General features: G+C 41.3%; 1 protein-coding gene across 1 annotated transcript in view; it reads right to left on the bottom strand.

Annotated features, from left to right (window-relative positions):
- IPCEF1 (interaction protein for cytohesin exchange factors 1) overlaps positions 1–20,706 on the bottom strand; it is a gene marked incomplete at both ends in the record, with an annotated part of 40,301 nt that extends 19,595 nt beyond the window's left edge. Inside the window, 6 exons of the mRNA XM_082480718.1 lie at positions 3,243–3,304; positions 6,283–6,354; positions 7,972–8,045; positions 16,419–16,588; positions 17,255–17,291; positions 20,638–20,706. Coding sequence (XP_082336844.1) covers positions 3,243–3,304; positions 6,283–6,354; positions 7,972–8,045; positions 16,419–16,588; positions 17,255–17,291; positions 20,638–20,706 — 484 coding nt within the window. The remainder of the gene's footprint in view (positions 1–3,242; positions 3,305–6,282; positions 6,355–7,971; positions 8,046–16,418; positions 16,589–17,254; positions 17,292–20,637) is intronic.
- Positions 20,707–20,907: the final 201 nt, after the last annotated feature.

Raw genomic sequence — 20,907 nt, forward strand, 5'->3', positions numbered from 1 at the left:
GCTGATAGAGCCTTAGTATCCATTGACATGTGGCAGAGAGGCAGTCATATTGTTATTTCTTTCAACTACCTGTGGCAGATGAAAGCATTTTCTCAGGTACTTTTTAAAAGCGGATTAAATAAAGTGATAATCACTGATAAAATGAGACACAGAAAAGAGGAGGCAGTTAGTTGCTTGTTCTTGTTCTCAGGGCCTGGCTGTAACCACTGGGAAGATCATTTCCCTCCGCCAAATCTCCCAGCACGCATCAGCCTTTCACATCCGACCTTTGTAGCAGCATCGCTTGCATCCTGCCCTGCACCACGTGTGAAGGGTGACAGCACTCACACTCCCCTGACTGAGCTGGGGACATGAAGGGTTGCAAAGACATAGTCGGAGCTTAATGAGGACAACATGAGTGAGTGTCAAGTGTGACAAGAGCAGAGGCTGCCTGTGCCAGCCTCCACGGGAGCCGTCTCTCTGCACTGCCTCTCCCTCCGCCGGCTGCACGCAGCAGTCTGTGTGTCCCAGAGCAGCTGGGTCTCTCTGGTGGTAGCAACCCTCCTGCTCTCTCCCCAAGCGGGCGAGGGTTGTTTGTGTTCTGGGACTACTTTGTAAGAGCTGGACTTCATGAGTGCACACCACTAGAAAGCAGTGTGTCAGCACAATCCCTGGGAAACCACCTGTGGTTATCTCATCTTTTAACTAAATTAACACCCACACGCTTTCTTTTTGTGTATGTCATTTGGGGCTTTTAATAAGCATGGTGCAAGGGGAACAAAGTTTTAAGAGACAAGAATTTTGTTTCTAAGATGTTTACCAAGTGGAACTTTTAGGGACTCATTACTTTTTCTCCCCTTACTCTTTGCAGAGCCATAAGGTTTTTTAACAGCGTAGCTGCTACTCTGTTTACTGGAAATATGTGCTGGCACGTCTTACCATAAAGGACCGAGACTGGCCGCAATAAGGCCTATATCAAATTCTAAGGCTCTATTAATGCCTTCTTGAATGACTCTTAGTAAAGAGCTTATTGTTTCTACAGCTCCCCTTTTAGGCACACAGAACTGAAAAAGAATCAACAGCTGTTTCTGATACTCTAAATAGGCAAATGGGGTTGGGGGGGGGGAGAGTGCTAAAATGCATAGAAAGGACACAAATACGTAAGAACTGCCATAAGGAGAGCCAAGACCCTCCTGAAGAGTTATGGTGTGAGACACAGAGGGGAGAACCAGGTCAGCAGGAACAGACGTGACTGTAGGTAATGACAGCGGTTTTCTGAAGCACAGCAATGCCTCTGCAAGGGCACGTCCACCCCGGCGCGTCGGTGGGGTGCTGAACCCACGCTCAAGGCAGCTGCGGGAGCACCTGTGGCAAAACACACGTGGAAAGATGAGGAGGTGTTTGACACCAGAATCACAGTGCCTTTTTCTGAAGGGGAAACGGGCCACCGGCTTCAAAAGCTGAAGAAATCTTGGCTATGTTATGTTTATTGCACAGTAATTAGATAACCTGCTGTAGAGGTTACTGAGCGGATTATTTTGTATCTTTCTGTCATTTTTTTTTTTAATCAAGATTAGTGGGCTGACCCTTTTTGAATTGTTTTATAATTCTTGACTCAGCCAACGCAATCAATACTACATATTTGAGGCTTTAAAAAAAATTGTTTTCATGTATAGAATTTTGACCATCCTCATCTTCCATCAAACTCCTCCTTTGTGAAAACATGGACAATATGTTTGGACGTTTCCTCCCGGAGTACAATTACCATGCAGTTCTTGCTGCACAGCCTAATACTGACTATAGCCCTTTATCCTAATGATCTCAGACTGTTTTGATAGAAAATTGGGTTCAAAGAGAGCACAGGCATTTTGGAGGAATTTAGAGGTATGGAAATTAACAAGTTTCCTGACAAGAAAAAAAGAACCATGAGCTCAAAACAAAGAACTGATGAGACCTAATGAATCTCCAGAAATCAGTGGTATCTATGTTTACCAGCCCCAAAGCTTCTTTTAATAGCAGAGTATAAATGGAGCCAGAATATAAACAGAGATCAGAATAATCAATAGTGGCATTACATGTCCAAAGCCTGGACATAAACCACAACCTTATTCTAGGAGACAGCAGAAGGGATGCAAATAGGAGCATTTCAGTGCTTAGACAAAACAGGCTCCATCACCTAAGTGTTCATACTACTACAAATACCAGTTTCTTCATAATGTCAGCTCCTTCACAACCTGAGCAGTTCTGAAAAAGGCACTGGGTAGCAATACTCTAAAAATGGAGGGTCAAAAGCCCAGAAGATTATACATATTCCTCAGGTCCAAGCTCATCCCTGGTTTGCTAACTTACTACTACCCGCAGCGCTTCTCGTTCTAAAGCAGCTCCCATCACATGTATCCTCACCAGCAGCTTTTCCAAGCACTCTAACAGGTGACTTGCTTTGTCCTCTACACAGATTTGTGATTCAAGTGCAGGTATCCTCCTGCCAAAAAGTTCTCTGAGGTCAGTGTGCAAATTAAAACAATAAATGACAGAGCACTGGAACAGGCTGCCCAGGGAGGTTGTGGAGTCCCCTTCCCTGGAGATTTTCAAGACCCGCCTGGATGCAGTCCTGAGTAATGTGCTCTGGGCAATCCTGCTTTAGCAGGAGAGTTGGACTAGATGATCTCTAGAGGTCCCTTCCAACTCTGGTGATTCTGTGATTCTGTGATTCTGTGAAATAAATTGCTAAGGAACTTTTAAAATTACTCATTCCACAATGAAGTCTCGGGCTTGGCTCTGAAGGAAATTGTAGGCTTCAGTACACCGCTACCACCCCCACCTCCCCAGAATTGCTGTTGTTGAAACCTCCAGAAATGGAGGAGACAGTAGGGACAGGTCTGCATAGCACAAGATGTTCCCAAGCTAGCGCGCTCCTGGGCTGTAGCGTGACTCCTGTAATACACCTTACTAACTCAAAACCCCGAGCAGCACAGCTGGTTCTCTTCACATTTGGCAGGCTTAGCAAGCCAGCGAACTGGAAGAAAGCAGTTACGCGCCTCTCACAAGATCACCGAGCGTCTCTCAGCGGCACCATTTCTCACCATTATTTCTTTTTCTGCGATTACTCTCCACTGTGTCAGCGTGGTTTCTCTGAGCTCAGTTGGTAGATGGACCCAAGTCGACAATTTAAAAGGAAGAAAAGAGCTAACAAAGATTTGGCCAAGCAAAAACTGTGAAGAACATGATGTAGTTACACACTGAAACCGCCGTTAGGAGCATACCTTCCTCATTCTTCCCGTTGGGTGCCTGAGGGTCTACAGCCATACCCAGCTTACTTAGCCACCTGTGTTAGAAACAGAGGGAATATAGAGTTAGGGATACTCGCGTGCTGTTCAGTGTGTTGCCCCTTTCAGATGTGTTCTACGTTACTACATCCATTTTCATTAACCTGAAGACTGAATATCAAAGTTTCCTTCTATTTCTTAGAGCATCCTCTAGAAAGGCACCGGTTACCTAAATGCTAATATTCCCCTTGGTGAGCAGGACTAATTGCCTGGGACATCTTTCCCTGATCCTGAAAAAAGCACTACTGATGACCAAGGAGTTGCATTCACGGAAGCTAAAGGAAAAGTATGTGTGCTATAACACAATGTCGGTGGCTTAGTCCTGCCGTTGAGGTGTCATCTTTCATCTGAGGTGAAGCAAAAGGCACAGGAGCCATAGAAGGTGATGTCAGCTGCCCCAGTCAAAGCTATTGTAGCACTGTCTAATAATCTAAGCCATTTAAAACCAGACTTTCTGACCATTACGTACTGCTTTCTTTAACTCCCAATGTACTTTTGTTTTTACTAAGTCTCACTTCCTGTGTTGCTTTAAGCTATTAACAGGTTTTTTTCATTTCTCTTCCTAGGTGGCTGCATTTTTCTAATGCTAGAAACAATCCCCTGGTATAATTTTTGTATATCGTGTTTGCCTGTAGGTCATTCGAATGGTTTAAGAAACTACAACTGAAAAAGCTCAAGCCTTTCAGATTAAAACTCAAGGCCTAAAAAGGGAATGTATGAAGGGCAGGAATTAAGATTCATAACTCTGAAAGAACATCGTGTCGCATCTCGATTTACTGAAGCAATGGGAGTAAGATCAGTGTCAAAGTACTGGATTTTCAGACTACAATATGAACAATAGAGCCACATAACAATTCAGGAACACAAAGTGTCATTTCTGTTAGAGTGGATTGTTGACTTTCTTCTAACAGCTAATCATAACACAATGACTTTTTAAATAAAAAAATATAAGCAAAAGAAAAGGTTTGCTAAAAATACAGGACTTCATTAACCACAGGGTCAGACAGATCATTAGTAACCATGAGCAACAGGCCAGGTAAATGCACACAGCTGGCCAGCACGCGTTTACTTTTCCTGTGTGCATGACAATGGCAAATACACGCTAAATTAATGAAGCAAATGACTGTATTAATAAATCCACCATCGACTTAATAGATATATATGCATGAAGTGATATGAAAGGTCATGATCTGTCAAGCATATATACACACCAGTAACTCGACACACGCAAATGCCCCAGTGAGTTCAGTGGAACCATTCACATGCATATGTATTTGTGGGACTGCAGCCAAGAGAACAGATGTCTTCTAGTCTGTTTTGACATATGCGTGAGTATGTGCGTACTTTAAGTATTAGATGCATGTATTTTATACTTTGCCAAGGAAAACATCATCAGTTACAACAGTGAGGACTTAGTATTAGTGTAGTATAGTGCAAGCTGCTCTAACGCTAAGCTACCTAGCTTTAAGCCAAAATAAAATTTACTCTAGAAGTGGAGTGTGAAGAAAATCATTCCGGGGGAAAAGGAGCTGGGACACCTGCATAGATTTCAATCACTCACTCACATGAGACTAAACATTTCAAAAGTGCCATTAAGACACTGAGAATTTCCAGCTGGGCTCCAAACTGGCTGTTAGCATTCACCAACATTGTCCATTAGCTCAAATTTTCCTTTTCCTTCTCCCCACATCCTTCCCTCTTTTCTATCTCAACCAGGGTTACAATCTCTACAGAAATATTCCTGCCCAGCAGTCCCTCATCCTCAGTCATTCTCCGCCCATCCATCCCAAGAACTTCACTCAACTCAGGAGCTCCGGTAGGAAATGCGGTGATACAGAAGCGGATGGTTATCTTCCCACCAGTATGCTCTGTGTTGCTCCAAGTTGCAAAGGGCAACACACTCTTTCCGTTCATGTTTACTTGCATGCATCTATAGATTGCAGATTTATGAATATATATGTACATACACTATTGTAGTATCATACAATTCAGCATCTATAGCCCTTTTGGAAGGTCACAGACATTTTCTCAACCTCTATCCTTTTCTGATGTGGTAAATATGTATGAGGTCTCCTGTTTATAGAGGGGAAGAACAGTCAATGCCCTATGAAGAATCTCACAAAGGTCACCAGCAGAGCCATGATTAAAATCCTGACCTGACTACCATAGGAGCTCTCTTCCCATTTAAATTGCATTACTTTATATCCAGTATTTGGCCATTTGATGCAATAGCATTGTGAACAGACTGCAATCTGAAGTAAAATAGACAAAGACGACATGAGATGTATCTAAATCAGGCAAAACTGGATCAATAGCAAGTAATATCTATTTCTGAAACCTCAGTGTTTTCTAAAATAGCAGTTTCATATACATTTTTCTTTGGAAGTTTCATATCCAGTTTTACCTCTTGCATTAAAAAATGCATGAATGAATTGTTGTTCTTATGGATGTTTGTGGAAAGAAAGTTTCTCATCTGTCATGAGGGTCGTTTAACTGCATCATAGTTTGGCAGTGAAGTAAATGCTTACTTAAAGAAACAGCCTCTTCTATCCCTTTCACCCCCCTTGTGAACTGACACCCTACTCTGAAAGCGGACAATACTATATTCTAGTCCTAGATCAGCTCTGGGACAAAGCTATATTAAGCTTTTCTCTCTCTTTCTTTTCCTTCCTCATTTCTCCCAAGGTGATCAACTTGCTATCAAACCTTTGCGCCTCTCTAACAGGAAGGGATTTATACCAGCAAGTGTTGGGAAGATTAGTATCAAAATCAGGCTAATAATAGGATTCTGATTTCAACTGTCATTAGTGAAAAAAACAGCAGTATTTTTCTTCTATACAATGACCAGAAAGCAAAACAGACTCAGTAATTCCCCAAATAACTTTGTCAACAACTGCTTGACAGTGAGAGAATGAACCTTCAAAGGGTGTTCTCAGGCACGTGACAGAATGAAGCATGGGCAGTCGCTCCTACTTACGTGTTCATTTCCAGAACATTTTCTGCTGCAAAATAAAATGTCTTGATCTGTGGGTGGCTGATCTTAATAGCACTTTAAGAAAAGAAAAATAAAAGAGATGAAGAAAACTAGTTTACATAAGAAAAGGAAAAGATGGCTGAATTAATTATTTAAAATATTTGTTCACTCTGCTATATTACTCCAGATCAGTTTATCCATCCATATAGCTTTTTTTTTAAAACTCTAGACTATTTTTAGCTCATTTCCTAGGCCACACATTATTCAGAGGGTATAAACTACAGCAACTAGAAAAGAAAGAATGAAGAATAAAACAAAGACCTTCATTACGCCATTACATAATTCAGTTGTGTGCCCACATCTTGAACACTGTATGCAGCTTTGCTTCCCTCAGCTCAGAAAATAATAGCAAACCTGGAAAAGGTTCAGAGAAAGCACCAGGGGTCACCCAAGGTATGGAACATCTTCCATGAGTGATTAATCAGGCTAAGACCCCACAGGATGGAAAACTGATGGTTGAGAGAAGGGAGATATAATACAATAAAATCACAGCCGGCACGTAGCAGGTGAATAGGGACATGTCACTGTCTTTTCCAAGACAAGTTTTCGGAGGCACGAAAGAGGCAACTAGGCAGCAGGTTTGAAACAAACAAAATGGAGGTAATCACTTGACATACCAAGAGTTAACCTGTTGGTCTCAGCCCCAGGCTATGCTTTAGTTGAATAGCCATCAGTAAGACTTCTCAGAGGGTGAGGGTTTGGGGGTTTTTTCCTAAAACGTAGTCTCCGATCTTGAGACTGTGTGGCTTCCCTCTTTTGTCCCTCGGTAGGTTAATGACTCTGTCCCGTGGCTATTTGACTGGGCCCCAGCAGCCCCAGTCGTTCCTTGAAGTTCTCCTAACTTACCCCATCCCACATAAGTGATGAGCACGTTTTCCTCCCAGTCACTGACAGCAGACAGCTGCAGAAGTGAAGGGCAACATTTTCTCATGGTCCTGTCCTATGTGACTCAACCTTTCCTCTGAGAAAATAAAACGCAGCTCCCCGTATTCAAAATAGCTGTCCTCTTTCTTTGGAAGAGTCAAGCCCACAGTCAGTCTCAGGAACACCTACGGCTAACGTCTGTGTGAGAACCAAACAGAAGAACGAAGTCTTTCTCTTGAGGGGCAGAGTAAAAACCATGCCGGGCTTTATAACTTTGAACTGCAGCAACACCCCTCCAAATCTTTGAAGCGTACTCCAAAGTAGATGGAAGTCAGTGCTGCATATGGAGTTTGGAGAGAATATTTTGAAATTTGTACCCTGCTAAACAAAGATGCACCACAGCAGCCTAAAGTATAGTCCCAAGTCAGAGGGAAGCAGCATTACTTGCGCCACTGTTGACCTCCCCACCTAAGAGAAGGTATCTAAGATCGAATACAACTTATTCATAATCAGTGAACAAAGAGAAGGAAAAAAAGCATCTGGCATACTGATCTACTTTTTTATTTGTAGCTTTAACAAAGCACATCTGGCAGAGAATTTTCAAAAGTATTTTTGCAATATGGTTTTCTTTCAGTAGCTCAATTAATATCTCATTATTTATACAACACAGAAGAGTTCCCCGCAGCTTCATTGTCAGGCACTACTGAGATTCAGTTCCTTGCAACGTTGTAAAAATCATGCAAAACTGGGGGCAAGAGATAAACTTACTGCTTTTTTTTGCATTCGATTGCTCGGTCCACACTGAAGTCTGGAAGTCTGATGAATCCCTCTGCTTTTTCAGCCTAAAAAAAAAAATTAAAAAAAAAAAAAATCACCACAATTGGTAAACTACCAGACTCCAATGCTCAACGATATATAACATGAAGTGCTTGTTTTTGACAGCTTTTTATAGTGTGAAAATATATGCTTATCACCATGGGGATAGATTAACAGCTGACGTTTTGGCTGATATTTGTGAACAAGAAGTATTCCTATACCAGCTACACTTTGTGCAAGTCCTGGATGCTAGAAAGCCACCACTCCTGTCTGTGCAAGCAGCAGTGTGAGCATAGGATTTGTCTTATGCTTCCAAATAGCAAAGCACCTGAAAAAGGAGGGATCTTCAGCTCCTACAATAGCGCTGAGGTGGATTCCCCGTCCTCCTCACCTCGAAGCATTTGTGTCTGAGCACCCTTACCTAAGATTCATGGTTAAGTCATAGTGCTGAGTCTGAAACTGTCAAGGGCAAAACGTAGGTTTGGATCAAACCAGGACTAAACACAGCGGGAAGGTAGAGCAACCCGATTCCTTTGCAGCCATCAGCGATCACGTAACTTTTGATGAAGAGCCCAGCCACGCTTTGTGCATAGACCACAGAAAATGGAACTACCGAACCTCAGCTCTGAAAGCAGAAGCCTCTCAAAAGAGATGGATGACATAGGAGAGGACAAATAAGGGTTATATCATCCATTCAGGTCTTGCTGTTACATACAATCTCAAAGGAGCGTTTGTTCCATTATACAGCGTGCATGTGTGTCATACAGTGTGCTGGTGCGTAACAGCACCACATCTAGTCATCTATGTATATTTGAGCAATGGGAATTCCAAAGTGGCCCAAAACGATCCTAGGTAAAGATGGAGGAGGGTCTCCCCTGGATAAGTGTAACATGAACTGTTTCATGGGGCCATGGACTGTTTCATAGGGTTACTTATATACGCCTGTGCGTTAGCAAGGCAGAGGCAATACGGGCTGCTCCCACGCCAGGAGGTGAAACGGTGCAAGGGGATGGTCCCACGCAGCTGAGCTCTGTTGTTAAACACTGCAAACCGGCCTCAGATGGCCTTGGCCACCCACCTGCCGCTCCCCTCAGAAATTTGCCGGCAGAGTACAGGAGGAAGCAAAAGCCAGGCAGACATTTACAGTACACTGTTTAGATGCAGTCACCCCTTTCTGGTTGGGAGATGGTTTACTGAGCATTGGCATCTCTGTTCCGGGTCAGATGGACTCTGCGTCAGAGAGTGGCTCCAGCAATACTGAAGTTATCAGTTAGTCTCAAACCCCTGTTCTTGCTGCCTGCAGCTGAAACATCTTCCTTTACTACATCTATCTACATTCACCCAATTGGCCGCGATAAGAATAGAATCCCTCCTAAGAGAAGCAATAATGTAGACATAAGTCTGTAGCACAAAGTCAGGAAAAATCTACTTTCCAGAATACAGAAAGTATTCGTTCCTGAATCACTTTTATTTCTGCTCCCAGCCCTTATCTCTGGGCACATTAAAATTCTGAAAATGTACACTGAGTTAAAGCAGGTAAAACACACTCAACAATTACAAAGACAGAGGATAAATGAAGACGACTGACAGCATCTCAATTCACATTATGCATTAATATGAAGAGACTATAAAAAGATGTTCATCGAGACAAGTCTTTGAGCTTTAATGCTTGGAAGTATGAATCTCTAAGAACTGAAATACAGATACAGAATGGATATTTCAGCGGGTGACTTCCCTGCACCTCTGCATATCTCTTCTTTGGTATACAATAAAACACAGCATAACCATCATTTCTGCAGTTTACATTATTAAATATTCATATGAGAGGTTTATATTTTGCATCTTCACCAGTAAATAGCTTTGCCTGCTCCGTGACCGAAAAGAAAGGGGAGAAAGGGGGGGGAAAGGGTTTGGGGTTTTTTTTGTTGTTGTTTTCTTTCAGTACAGAAGACACAATTATGTTTATCAGCATCTGGGTTGAAAAAAACTTTGATTTCACAATGTGGTTTAATTTGTACCAAAAAGTGCTTATTTGCTATTGTGGGTTTTTAACTTTCTCTGATTATATTTGTATCTGGCAAACTTGTTTAGAGCCTGGCTTGGGGATCTTTCATTTCCATTCCACAGGTTGGAATTTAGTGAGACTAAACTTATTGAAATAAAATAACAATTAACTAAAGAAAAAAGCGACAAGATATTTCAAATATTTTTTTTTTAATGTATATTTCAATCAATTGGACCTCAAGCTAATGTTTCCATCCCAGATCCATAGTTCACCAAGTATACACGGATGAGCAAATGAGTAGAGCAGAGTAAAGGAGGAGCTCCATTCATGGGCTGAACTGTACTAAAGATAAAGAATGTATGATCTTGCATTTCTGTGCCAAAGAGTGGTCACTTACTAGACCAGGTGCAGTGAGACCACTGAAATTCCTGTTTGGTTCCCAAGACCAGACTAAGAACACAATAGCCATTACTATGCACACTTCTGGATGAGAAATGTATACAATGCCAGTTGTTTCTCTGCAGTATGAATCAATAAACCCAGTTAAAAAAAAAAAAAAAAAAAAAAAAAAAAAAAAAGAGATCCAGAAGACCGCACATGAAGGAATATACTCAGATACATTCTCACCCACACAGCAATAAATCCATGGCCTGAGCTAAGTAAGCCATCAGATGGGTGAGTGGGTACTACGGTCTGCGATGTACTCTCTAAATTGCTAGTGAATGTAGGTCTATAGGCTTTGATTTCAGTAATTTACATTTACCACTTTTACAACAGAGAACTCTCCAGACTTCTTATGCAGTATTTGACACATTCCAGTTGGTAAAAGATTATGTCCAATGAATTCAGATTTTATATTAATTCTGTCAGTGATTTCACATTTGTTCACTTATAAGAAAAGTTTAATATTTCATTTTATGTATGAGTGAAAGGAAGGAGGATAACGGTGTGGATTTTTTGCTTTAGTGCACTATTGGTACACATCTCGGATGTGCCATCTGTATAACACAAAACAGGGGCTTGATGGGTGTGTAGTTCCATCATTATCAGAAAAGGGAACGAAGAAATGAAACAAAATCATAACAGTAAAACCTTATGAGCGTTATTACAGTCAGCAAATAGAATTCCAAATAACCACTAGGAACAGAACATGTAGAAATCATCTTTTTGGTCACTCTCAGAATAAAAATGAGATTTGGAAACATTGAAAGTGTATAGAAGTTCTAAATGTTATCTTTTTTCTGAAATGTTATCTTTAATGTGACTTTAAGCATGCTATGATTTAACTCACACATTTCACTCAAAATCCCTTCAGATTTTCTTGCACTGCTGTAAAGTAGCCCTAAAAAACTCAGATTAAAAGAACCTTGATGTGTTTCCTATTTAATCAGGATGTTTAAAGAATAAGCTGTTATCTCTTGTGTTTTTTATACAGGTTAGCCTAACATATAAATCTGCACTTTTTGCTGTGCCCAGTTGCAGGAAAATAATTTCAATAATAGCAACAGTCTCTGCAAGTGCTTGAGGCAAAAAAAGAGAGTAACCGCTTTTTCACAGAAAAAGCTTATCACTCAAAAAAAAAATTCAAAAATATTTATAAAACATGATGCATGAATTCAATGAAAGAGGCTAATGTCCTTTTCAGCTTGCCTCAGTACATTGTCTAAATTTTGTGGCTTTAGGAGATTTAGTAATATTTAATAGACCTTTTTCAATATTTAAAGTGCATGTAATGGTGCAGAAAGATTAAAAAAAAAAAAAAAAAAGTGCTGTAAAGTGAAAGTATCTAGTTATTGTGGAACAGCTCCAATCTGCAATTCAGAGTACTCCTCATGGCTTCATCACAGCGTTTCAGCGCTGCCCCCAGAAGACCCTGTGGGTGTTGGAGCAGCAGTTCAGTCCTTAAGACTTTTTAGTCTTTTTTCTCTCTGACAAGTACACCAGTGAGGCAACCTATAGAACTGTGAATAATTTGTGTAAGATGCTGGACCAGAGGTTCCCAAATCTCTCAGCGCAATCAGCCGACATCAATGACTTCTTATCATTCTCAGAAGCAGCTACTATAATTCAGAGGTGAAAGGTTTCTGTTTTAAAAGACTACAATTATACAGTTTCTGGCAGAGCTGTTGGAGTGAGGACCAATTTAAATGCAGTGAACAGGGGGAAAAAAACCCAAAGATAAATAGTGACAGCAGATCACAGCCTGCAACCCTTTCATTTTATATTTACATTTCTTTTCGGCTGAATCCCCATGACAACCATCGTTAACACATCCTGCAAAACTGTATTTCAACTCTACTTGGAAAACCAGAGGAGCAGTCCTAAAGGCTCACAAGACAGAGGCTTTTAGTCCCTTTCCAGCCAACACTATCCAACACGGCCACAACAAGTACAAGGAGCCAGGAGCCTGGGATTATGTTTGACGATCTTCCCCTTCCACCCTTCTTCCTGTGCAGGAGTACTGGTTCCCTCCGGGGTTTCAGCATGAGAATTAAAACTGCTAAAAGGGGGCAGGTGATCACACACTGTCCTCTTTAAACACTTGCCTTCAAGGCAGTTCCCTACAGAGAGCAGTGCTCGGAAGAGGGAACCAAACACTAATGAAGAGCAGTTGTCCAAGGAATCTGGTATTCCTGAAGACGCCCAGGAAGTCTGACTGCTCAGACCCATTTTCTGACATTTTCTGCACTTCCATTGCAAACCCGACCTTCCTGACAAACCCGACAAGTTTCCCTCCCCAGACTGGGGGCACATCCATGCTGCAAACGAATACCACATGAGGCACGTAAACTTTTGTTTTGTAGAAAGAGCAAGGGTACCTAGGAAGAGTTTTCAGGGCAGTCTACCCAAGCCTGCTGAGACCACCACGACCTTAACTTCACCAGTCTCAGTACCTCAGCTAGCCGGTCAAAAGCTAATTTGGATTTGCCTATGTGCTCTGGTTTGCTTTCAGTGAAGGAGAAGCTTGACACTCACGGTGTCTGATCTGCTGTTGCTGACCCTTCTCGGCATTTTATTATTTCTTTCTCTTTTGAGCTGTGGCTTTCACAAGGTATTTTACGTTAAATTGAAGGAACTACCATCTGCAGATGTCACCACAAATGTCATGTATTGCCTCCCTTTATCTGCCTCATGTGAAAGACCCAGAACCAGAGTAGTTTGAAGGCAAATTTAATCAGAGCGACAGAAACATCCAGAGCTTTGGAGGTGCCTGAAGACAGACTCCACTGAGAACATGATGACAGCTGAGGTTACCTATCCAAATCCAGGACAAAGCACGTTCCTGTACAAATTCCACCCACTCCCTATTTTCTCCATCTCCATTAGAAAAAAAGGTTAGGTCCACCACCCCGTTGCTATGCTACAGTTGCCAGTGTCTGGTTGACTGCGGTTTCCACACAGCCTCGAACAAAACATGCTCGTTTCTCACAAGAACGAAACTGGTCAGGCAGAGGTACAGGCAACCAGCATGCCCCAGTTCCTTCAGTCTCAGCCCCACTCCTTTGCCACCACCTTTTACTTCAGCCTCAAAGAGGGCCTGTCATGGGAATCCTTGGGCACTGGAGGAGGAGGGCTTCTCCTCTTCCAACACAACTATGAACTTAAGATTGTCATCTTGGATGCCCTATTGGGACGACGGATTAACTCCACTGAAAGCAGTGGAAGTGCAGGCAGTATTAAAGACAGGCCAGATACAGAAGTGAAAGAAATATCAAGCAAGCCAGTGAATATGTCACTGCTATTTCTCTTTCATCAAGGTAGCGGTGAAAGTATCTATGAAAACACAATGGGTCTAGTTCATCTCAGATATGACCCTGAGCATGGCTCTGGTCTCATCAATTTAAGTAAGCAGATCTTAGCAAAGGACACCTCCTCTCCTTCCCACACCCCCTAGTTACTGCCATTCTGCAAACATTACCTGAATCTACAGTTATGCAGAGGCTGCACTTTAAATTGTCTCAAGAAACCTTGGGTTTTTAATGTAAAATAGCATGTGAGAGTCAGCAGAAGTTGAAAGCAAAGAGGTGCTACCAGCTAGCGTATTTACAAGAAGAATTGTGATAGGTGAGAAGTCAGGGCTGACATAGAAGTCAACAGTGTTTTGAAGCCATATGAGCTCTTTAGAGCATATGAAATAAATCAGAATGAGGATGCCACCTGTTCTTCAACCTTGTTCATTCTGGGGCAGCCAGTGACAGCTGGAAAGCAGGCATGCACTAAAAGGATGAGTTCACCCAAATAACGAATGCTGCCCGGGAGCACTGGTATCAGCATGACCACGGCTTCTCTGGATCCCAAGAGCAGAATTTAGCCAGGCCCCAACAACTAAAGGAAGTGGAGGACTTTGCACCTCTCCCCCATGACCCTTCTCTTCACAGAAGGCAAACTTTGCCTAATCTTGCCTTGCTTTATTTCCTCTCACCTTGATTACTCCTCAGAATAATTCCTTTCTGACACTTCCCAACTCAAAAGGCACATCAGCCAGACAGCTCTCCTTTCTTAACACTGCTTGGCCAGAAGTTCAACTGCAAGCAGTGATTTAGAACAGCCAACATTAATAAGGGTTTGCAGAGTATTAATGCCACTGATGAGTATATCTGCCAGGCCATGTCTTTCAAGCAAAGGTATTGTAAGCATTGGGAAAACAAAGCCTTTCATTTGTCTTTTTTTTTTTCTGCTTTTCCTTTTTTTTTTTCTTTCTTTCTCTTTTTCTCTCATGCAGGTATTTGACTCGGTCTTGAAAGGAAGCTAAACCAAACTACCGCAACACCACAAAAAACAACAGCCCGAGATCAGCAGAGTTGTTTTCACCTTTCCCCCAAAAAAGAATAGCTTATACTGTCTTTAAATGTCAGTCAAAGTTTTCATTCTGTTAAAAAAACCCTAACACTGTACCCACAACTGAAGGGAGAATGTGAAATACTCTTTACATGAGTAGAGTTTTCTTTAGGGTTTTGGGGTTTATTTTATGGTTTAAACTATTTCATTTGTTCCTTGAAACAGCTAGCAAGATTTAAAACGGGAATTACTGCAACAGAAATAAACAAGTAGAAACAATCCAGATTGCATTTAATTTCTTAAAATGCTCTAATTAATAAAGGTTTCTGTAATCTTTCATCCTTTGCTGGGCCTGCGACATGCTGATTTCCAGAGCAACCCATGTGTATTTAGGAAACCCATCCACGATTCCACATGGAAGCGTCTGAGTTTCAATCTGTGTTGTTGCTTGTGTCCTCTCATCCTCTGCACATCCCAGTTCTGGGCTCTGTCAGTCCATCATTTGAACACGATAGGAGTTTTCTTAGAGGTAGCAGTGCAAGAGAGCAAAGCGAAGAGAATAATTATGTCTGAAGCTTCCCAGGACGGGCAAGACACCCTCCCTGCCAAGCTGTAGCAAACAACCAGGAATAAAACCGGCTGTTCCCTAGGACTCGCTGCTTCTTTGCACTCAGCCATAACATTTCATTAAAAGGGTTACTGTGGATTTCTCATTATGTTTTCTCCCCCCACCCTTTTCAGCTTTTAATTCCTAGTTTCTTCAATTGATTACAGGAATTCAGGGCCTGCTGTTCTTTGTCTCAGACTATTTCCCACTCACGCTGTAAGTGCAGTAGGCTATCTGGGCTGGATTGGCTGGAAGAAAAATGTTATCCTTACCAGCTGTCCTGAGAAAAGCTCATCCTCTGAACAGAAAGCTGGACCTCCAATTCAAAACACTGTGTCCTCCTGCAGATTTGACTTTTAGCATTGACTCATCAGAGAAGGAAGTTAAAAATCAGCAGAACAGGAGAACCTTTAACTACAACGCCCTCGATGAGACCACCAGCAATACCAGGAGTAAAAATACCACCGACAGCATTCATATCTGCAACCCTACCAGTGCAAATTGGGAGGGGGGAAGGGGGGGAGGGAAGAGAGGAAATTAAAAAAGAACCCCCAACAAACAAGCAAACAAATAAACATATTAATTTCAGTGTGAAAGGGGATGGAGAGATAAGCAGGAAAGAGACTTCTGAAAATTAAACTAATTAGAAGTGAAGAAGCATTCCCGTTTTGAGTCTTGATAGTGAATGTCTACAAATTGCCCAACCCAGGAAAACCTTTCCCAAATTCAAATGCCACCAGCGCCTGCAAGAGCAGCTCTTTAAAGGGCAGAACAGACAGCAAGTTAACATTTCACAAGTACTTGCTGAACTAGAAAACACAGTTTTCTGCATGTTTCACATTCACACAGACACTTCCCAGACTACAAGAAGTGTCAGGGCTGAGAAACAAACCCAGTCATCTGTACATCTCCAGGGTGCATCTAAATTGTGACCCCCAGCTCCCCTTCTCTCAGTCCCAGCAGATACTGTTTGTCCGGCACCCAGAGCTGGATGGACGCTGTACTCACCAGCTGACTGCTGTACCAATAGAGCGATGACTCCTTCAGCACACACCAGAACTTTTTCCATTTGTTGCCAATGAAAGCTCCTTTTTCTTTCTTTTTGTAGAGCCATCCTTGGCAATCAGCTTGCCCCAGCTCTTTACATGATATCCTCCGTCGGCTCATTATAAAGAACCCTGTGCCATTAAAAATACAGTGTTCTGCTTGTTTAAAAGCGCTTTACCAAGAAAGATGTTGCTGCTAATTAAAGATATCAACCTTACTTAGCAATCTCAGCAAGTCATCCAAGCATATCTTAAAATATACTTAGAAGTCGTTCAGTTTTATAATGGCTGTGACAGTAACACACATTCATTTGAAAGGCATTCTGATGTGCAGAAACAAAACAGTAAGCTATAGATAATGCAGACACCAATTAACGCCAAGATAACCATACACAAGTTTTTGTAAATTAAAAATATATCCTTAAGAGAAGCATGCCTATATTTCCCTTCACACAGCTGCACTGAAAAGAATACGTCTATTTAAGTCAGCTAGAGAAAACTATTATGCCAAGTACATGAAAACCGCCAGTGTTTGTGCAGTGTGTATGTGCAGGCAGCTGATTCTACCTCACTGATTTCCAGCTTTGATTCAATTAACATACCACAAGGATTTAATCCAAAGGAACAGCCCGTTGTCATTTTTTCCCAGAATCAGTGCAAGAATCGGTGGAGTTAAAAAGCAGCTTTCCACCAGCTGAGTAGCAGTATAAAATCCTCACCCTCCCAAGAATAAGACATACTAAGAAAATAACAAAAGAGGAACACAGAAGAGAAAAGAAAAAAACAGTCTCTCGTTACCTTGACTTTTCTTTTTTGTCTTCTGACGCAAGGGAACCTGTAAGAAATGCAGGAAGGAAAGAAAAGAGGAAATTTCAGATTGTGTTGCAACATTTGTGTAGAAAGGGGAGGGGGAAGATAGCGAAGGACGTGGTGGTGATGCTGGTGGTATATGCAGGATGGAAACGCATAACCCACTCACTGCTGAAGGGACGTTAGTAGCTGAAGCATAAAATGTGTTAATTAAAATTGATGTGTATCTAGTTGAGCAAGAGCAAACGTAACTATTATACATGTGTCTATCTACTAGTGCTTCCTGTTTCACACCCACAGGCAGCTTCTACTTTGCTACGTTTGCCTGAATTGTATTCTGTGTTCAGAAGTTAAAAAAATAGGAGTTAGGACTCCAACATTTTAATGCTTCGTTACACTCCACAAGGGGGATTTGCAAACATGGGGAGATTAAAAGTACATGCCAGGGGTCTGATTGTCATTTAGCTCATTTTAAGAAATCCTGAAAAAGGAAAAAAATTGGATTTTCCACTCCTCTTCCTTTAATTTAGTGCAGAAAATGTATTTCCTTCTATGTAAGAGATTCATAATATTTCTTAAAAAAACCCAAATAATAATAATAAAAAAAAAAAAAAAATCACACAAACCTCGCAGATTATCCAAATTGTAAAATATAAATATGCCAGAAATTTGGCATGCCATATAGGAGAGTTTTAGTCACTGCAAAAATAACACAATTGAATTATATTTACTCATTTGCAGTCTATATATCTCATCCCACTTAAAGACATAGAAAATGAAACTAAAACAGAAGACCACAGACAGAAGAGGAGGTCATTAGAGATGTAAGGTCTGGCTTTTGGAGTAAATTCTTCGCAGACAGACTGTTTGGTCACGCAATTGTGCACAAAACACTTGACTTCTCTTTGCCTCAACCTTTCCATCTCTAGCATGGGAACAAAAGTATTCACCTTTTTCTATTTTTAGGAAGGTTTTGAAGCCTCCATATGACAAATGCTGGATAAGGTGACGTATGATTTAATATGCTGGGCCACAACGTTGCTATGCAAAGCCAGTAGCTACCTGATCCGCTGCAGAGCTACGCTATGAACATCCTTAATGCAGCCCCTCTGCCGAGCCAGCCGGCTTTTCAGGAAAACAAAACCCCATTTCATACTGTTCTTGAAGGATTTGATGGTTCTTCTCACAAGCAAATTAAAGATGAGTAAAGCTACACCATCTGGAAACAGTAGTAGAAGAGACCACTGCCACCAGTATTTACAAGAGCTAGAACTTTCTCTAACCGGTGATCTTTGCAGCATGGATCAGTGTGCAGAACCACACAGCGCAGTTGTGTGCTTATCTGGTGCCTATTTGAGATGACCTGAGCAACACCCTTGTGGGAGGCTTTACCAGGAATGAATAATCTCAGGCTCCTGCTTAATCATCACATATTCTTTTCTCCTTTTTTCTTTTCAATTCTACCACTGCCTCTTTCTCTCTCAGACTATTCTCCATGACAACAGACAAAGAAAAGCAATGAGAAAACACATCAGCTCTATTGGAGGCTCCACAGTTTCCCCATCCTACACGGGCCACCCTTCGTGTCTTCATTCCAAAGAAAGTAATGCCTTATTTAGGACACGTGGAAATAACGTGCAGCCTCAATGAAGCAATGGGTCATGCTAATTGGAAATAACATACAGCCTCAATGAAGCAACGGGTCACGCGGTCACACTAATTACTTTCCTTCAGGGCTACCCAAAGTGGTATTAAGAAAAACAAATATGAATCGGCTCTCCTTGCACAAAAACTATGTAGTGGGACAACATCACATTTTTGCCATGATACTACAGTGGGGTCATTTCATCTTTAACTGACATGAAGTTGTACAACAAGAGCAATACTGAGACAGGATGTGGCTCTCTGTAAACAACCGAGGAAGTAGATCTTTCCACCAACCTTATTGATGATCTAAAGCAAAATAACATGGTCTATGGCTCATCTGTCAAAAAAGGTTTAATACATATACTACGTAAGTCATCTGTTAGGGCCTGCTTTATATATAGACTGAGGAAAAAACTGATTACCTAGTAAGACCTTTGCTATAACATAGCAAAAAGAATTTACAAATGTGTATTTATTATTCAGTGGCAATGGTGGTATTCTGTTGCAAGTTGACAGGGGTGATGAATCCCCTTCTCTTCATATTTTGTGGGAGAAGTTGGGAAATTAATGGGGGAAGGAAGGGCAGTTTGCCCAGACAGCACTGTGTTTAGTTTGCCCGGATAAAATCATTGATAAATCTGTAATAAAAGCATCACTGAGTGAGATTTCATGAAATAAGGTACATTTCTGTTTTTCTTTCCCAGTATTCCTGAAAACTGAAGTAAATTTTCAACTTCAAATTAATCTTAAGCCTGGAATTCAGCAATTTTAAATGTTTGTAGTGCTCTTCAGAAGCCCGGTGTAATCTTATGAAGATATTTATTTTGCTCTGCACAAGAGAAACCTCAAATCCTGGACTGCAGCAACGAACTCTGGTGTTATTCACAAAATTGTCTTCCCAAATCTTATTCATTAATGAATAAAAAAAAAGCAACCTCTTTCTCCAAACCACCAGTGTTTGGAGCCAATAGATATTTTACGAAATAAAGAAACAGTTTTCAGTGAAACTCTTTTCATCTTAAACCAATAGAAAACCTATATCTAAATGAATCTAAAAATTCATAAAATGCCTCACCAGCAGGATTTGGATTCAGTTTTCCACAAGAATACAACACATTAGCAATTTTCCACTGGCAAACCTTTCCTCAAGAAGTAAATTAAAATTTCCTCCTCTGAAAACTATCTCATGAGAGTCAACAGTCTTTCATTTCAGTGAGCCTGGGTGAACATTGACTAAGAGATACTTTTACGTTTCACTCCTAATAGGGGACATTACCACCAGTGCAGAACAGAGAGAAACCTGTGAAAAGCTAAGTTATTACCAGTAAAACCAATGATACAGACCAGGGGCATAACAGCAGTTTCAGATGTGAATGTACTGTAGCTACCAGACATAGACACTGAAACAATCTGAAACTGAACCAAATGTCATGATTTTACTATGTTTCTGACAGTGGTGGATGTTTCTCTACAAAGCTCAATTTCCCGATAACAAACGATTTATTTCATTGTCACAGGTTCAACCCAAAAAATCAGATCTACTTTTAGCTCTTGTTGTTACCAGGGAAAATCCAAAAGCAATAATCCTCAAAAAGCTCTGAAATAAATGCAAAACATTACAGTTCTTTGCAGCTTTAGGAGAGTCATCTTTTTTTGTGCAAGGTTGGCAATACGGGGTAGGTTTTAATCTTTTTTAGTAGGTTTTGGTTCGGTCATCAGTTTACCAAGACCTGAAGGCTGAACATGGGATAGTGATCCTGCAGGACAATGCAGGCTTCAAGCCGGCTATCCATTACTCCTCCACTTGGCAAATACACCCATGAGCCACTTGCAAAGGGAGATGTACAACTGAACGTTGTTCACAGCCACTTCTGTGCTAGGCAGGCTCCACTGCTGAGCAAAAGCGTATGAGAGAAGTGATAACTTCAGTGAGAGACTTCTGTCAGTTTAGATTTCCACAGAATGACAGTATGGTTGAGCTTGACTCCTCTTCA

Source organism: Vanellus vanellus, assembly GCF_965231255.1.
Source record: "Vanellus vanellus genome assembly, chromosome: 3".
NCBI lineage: Eukaryota > Metazoa > Chordata > Aves > Charadriiformes > Charadriidae > Vanellus > Vanellus vanellus.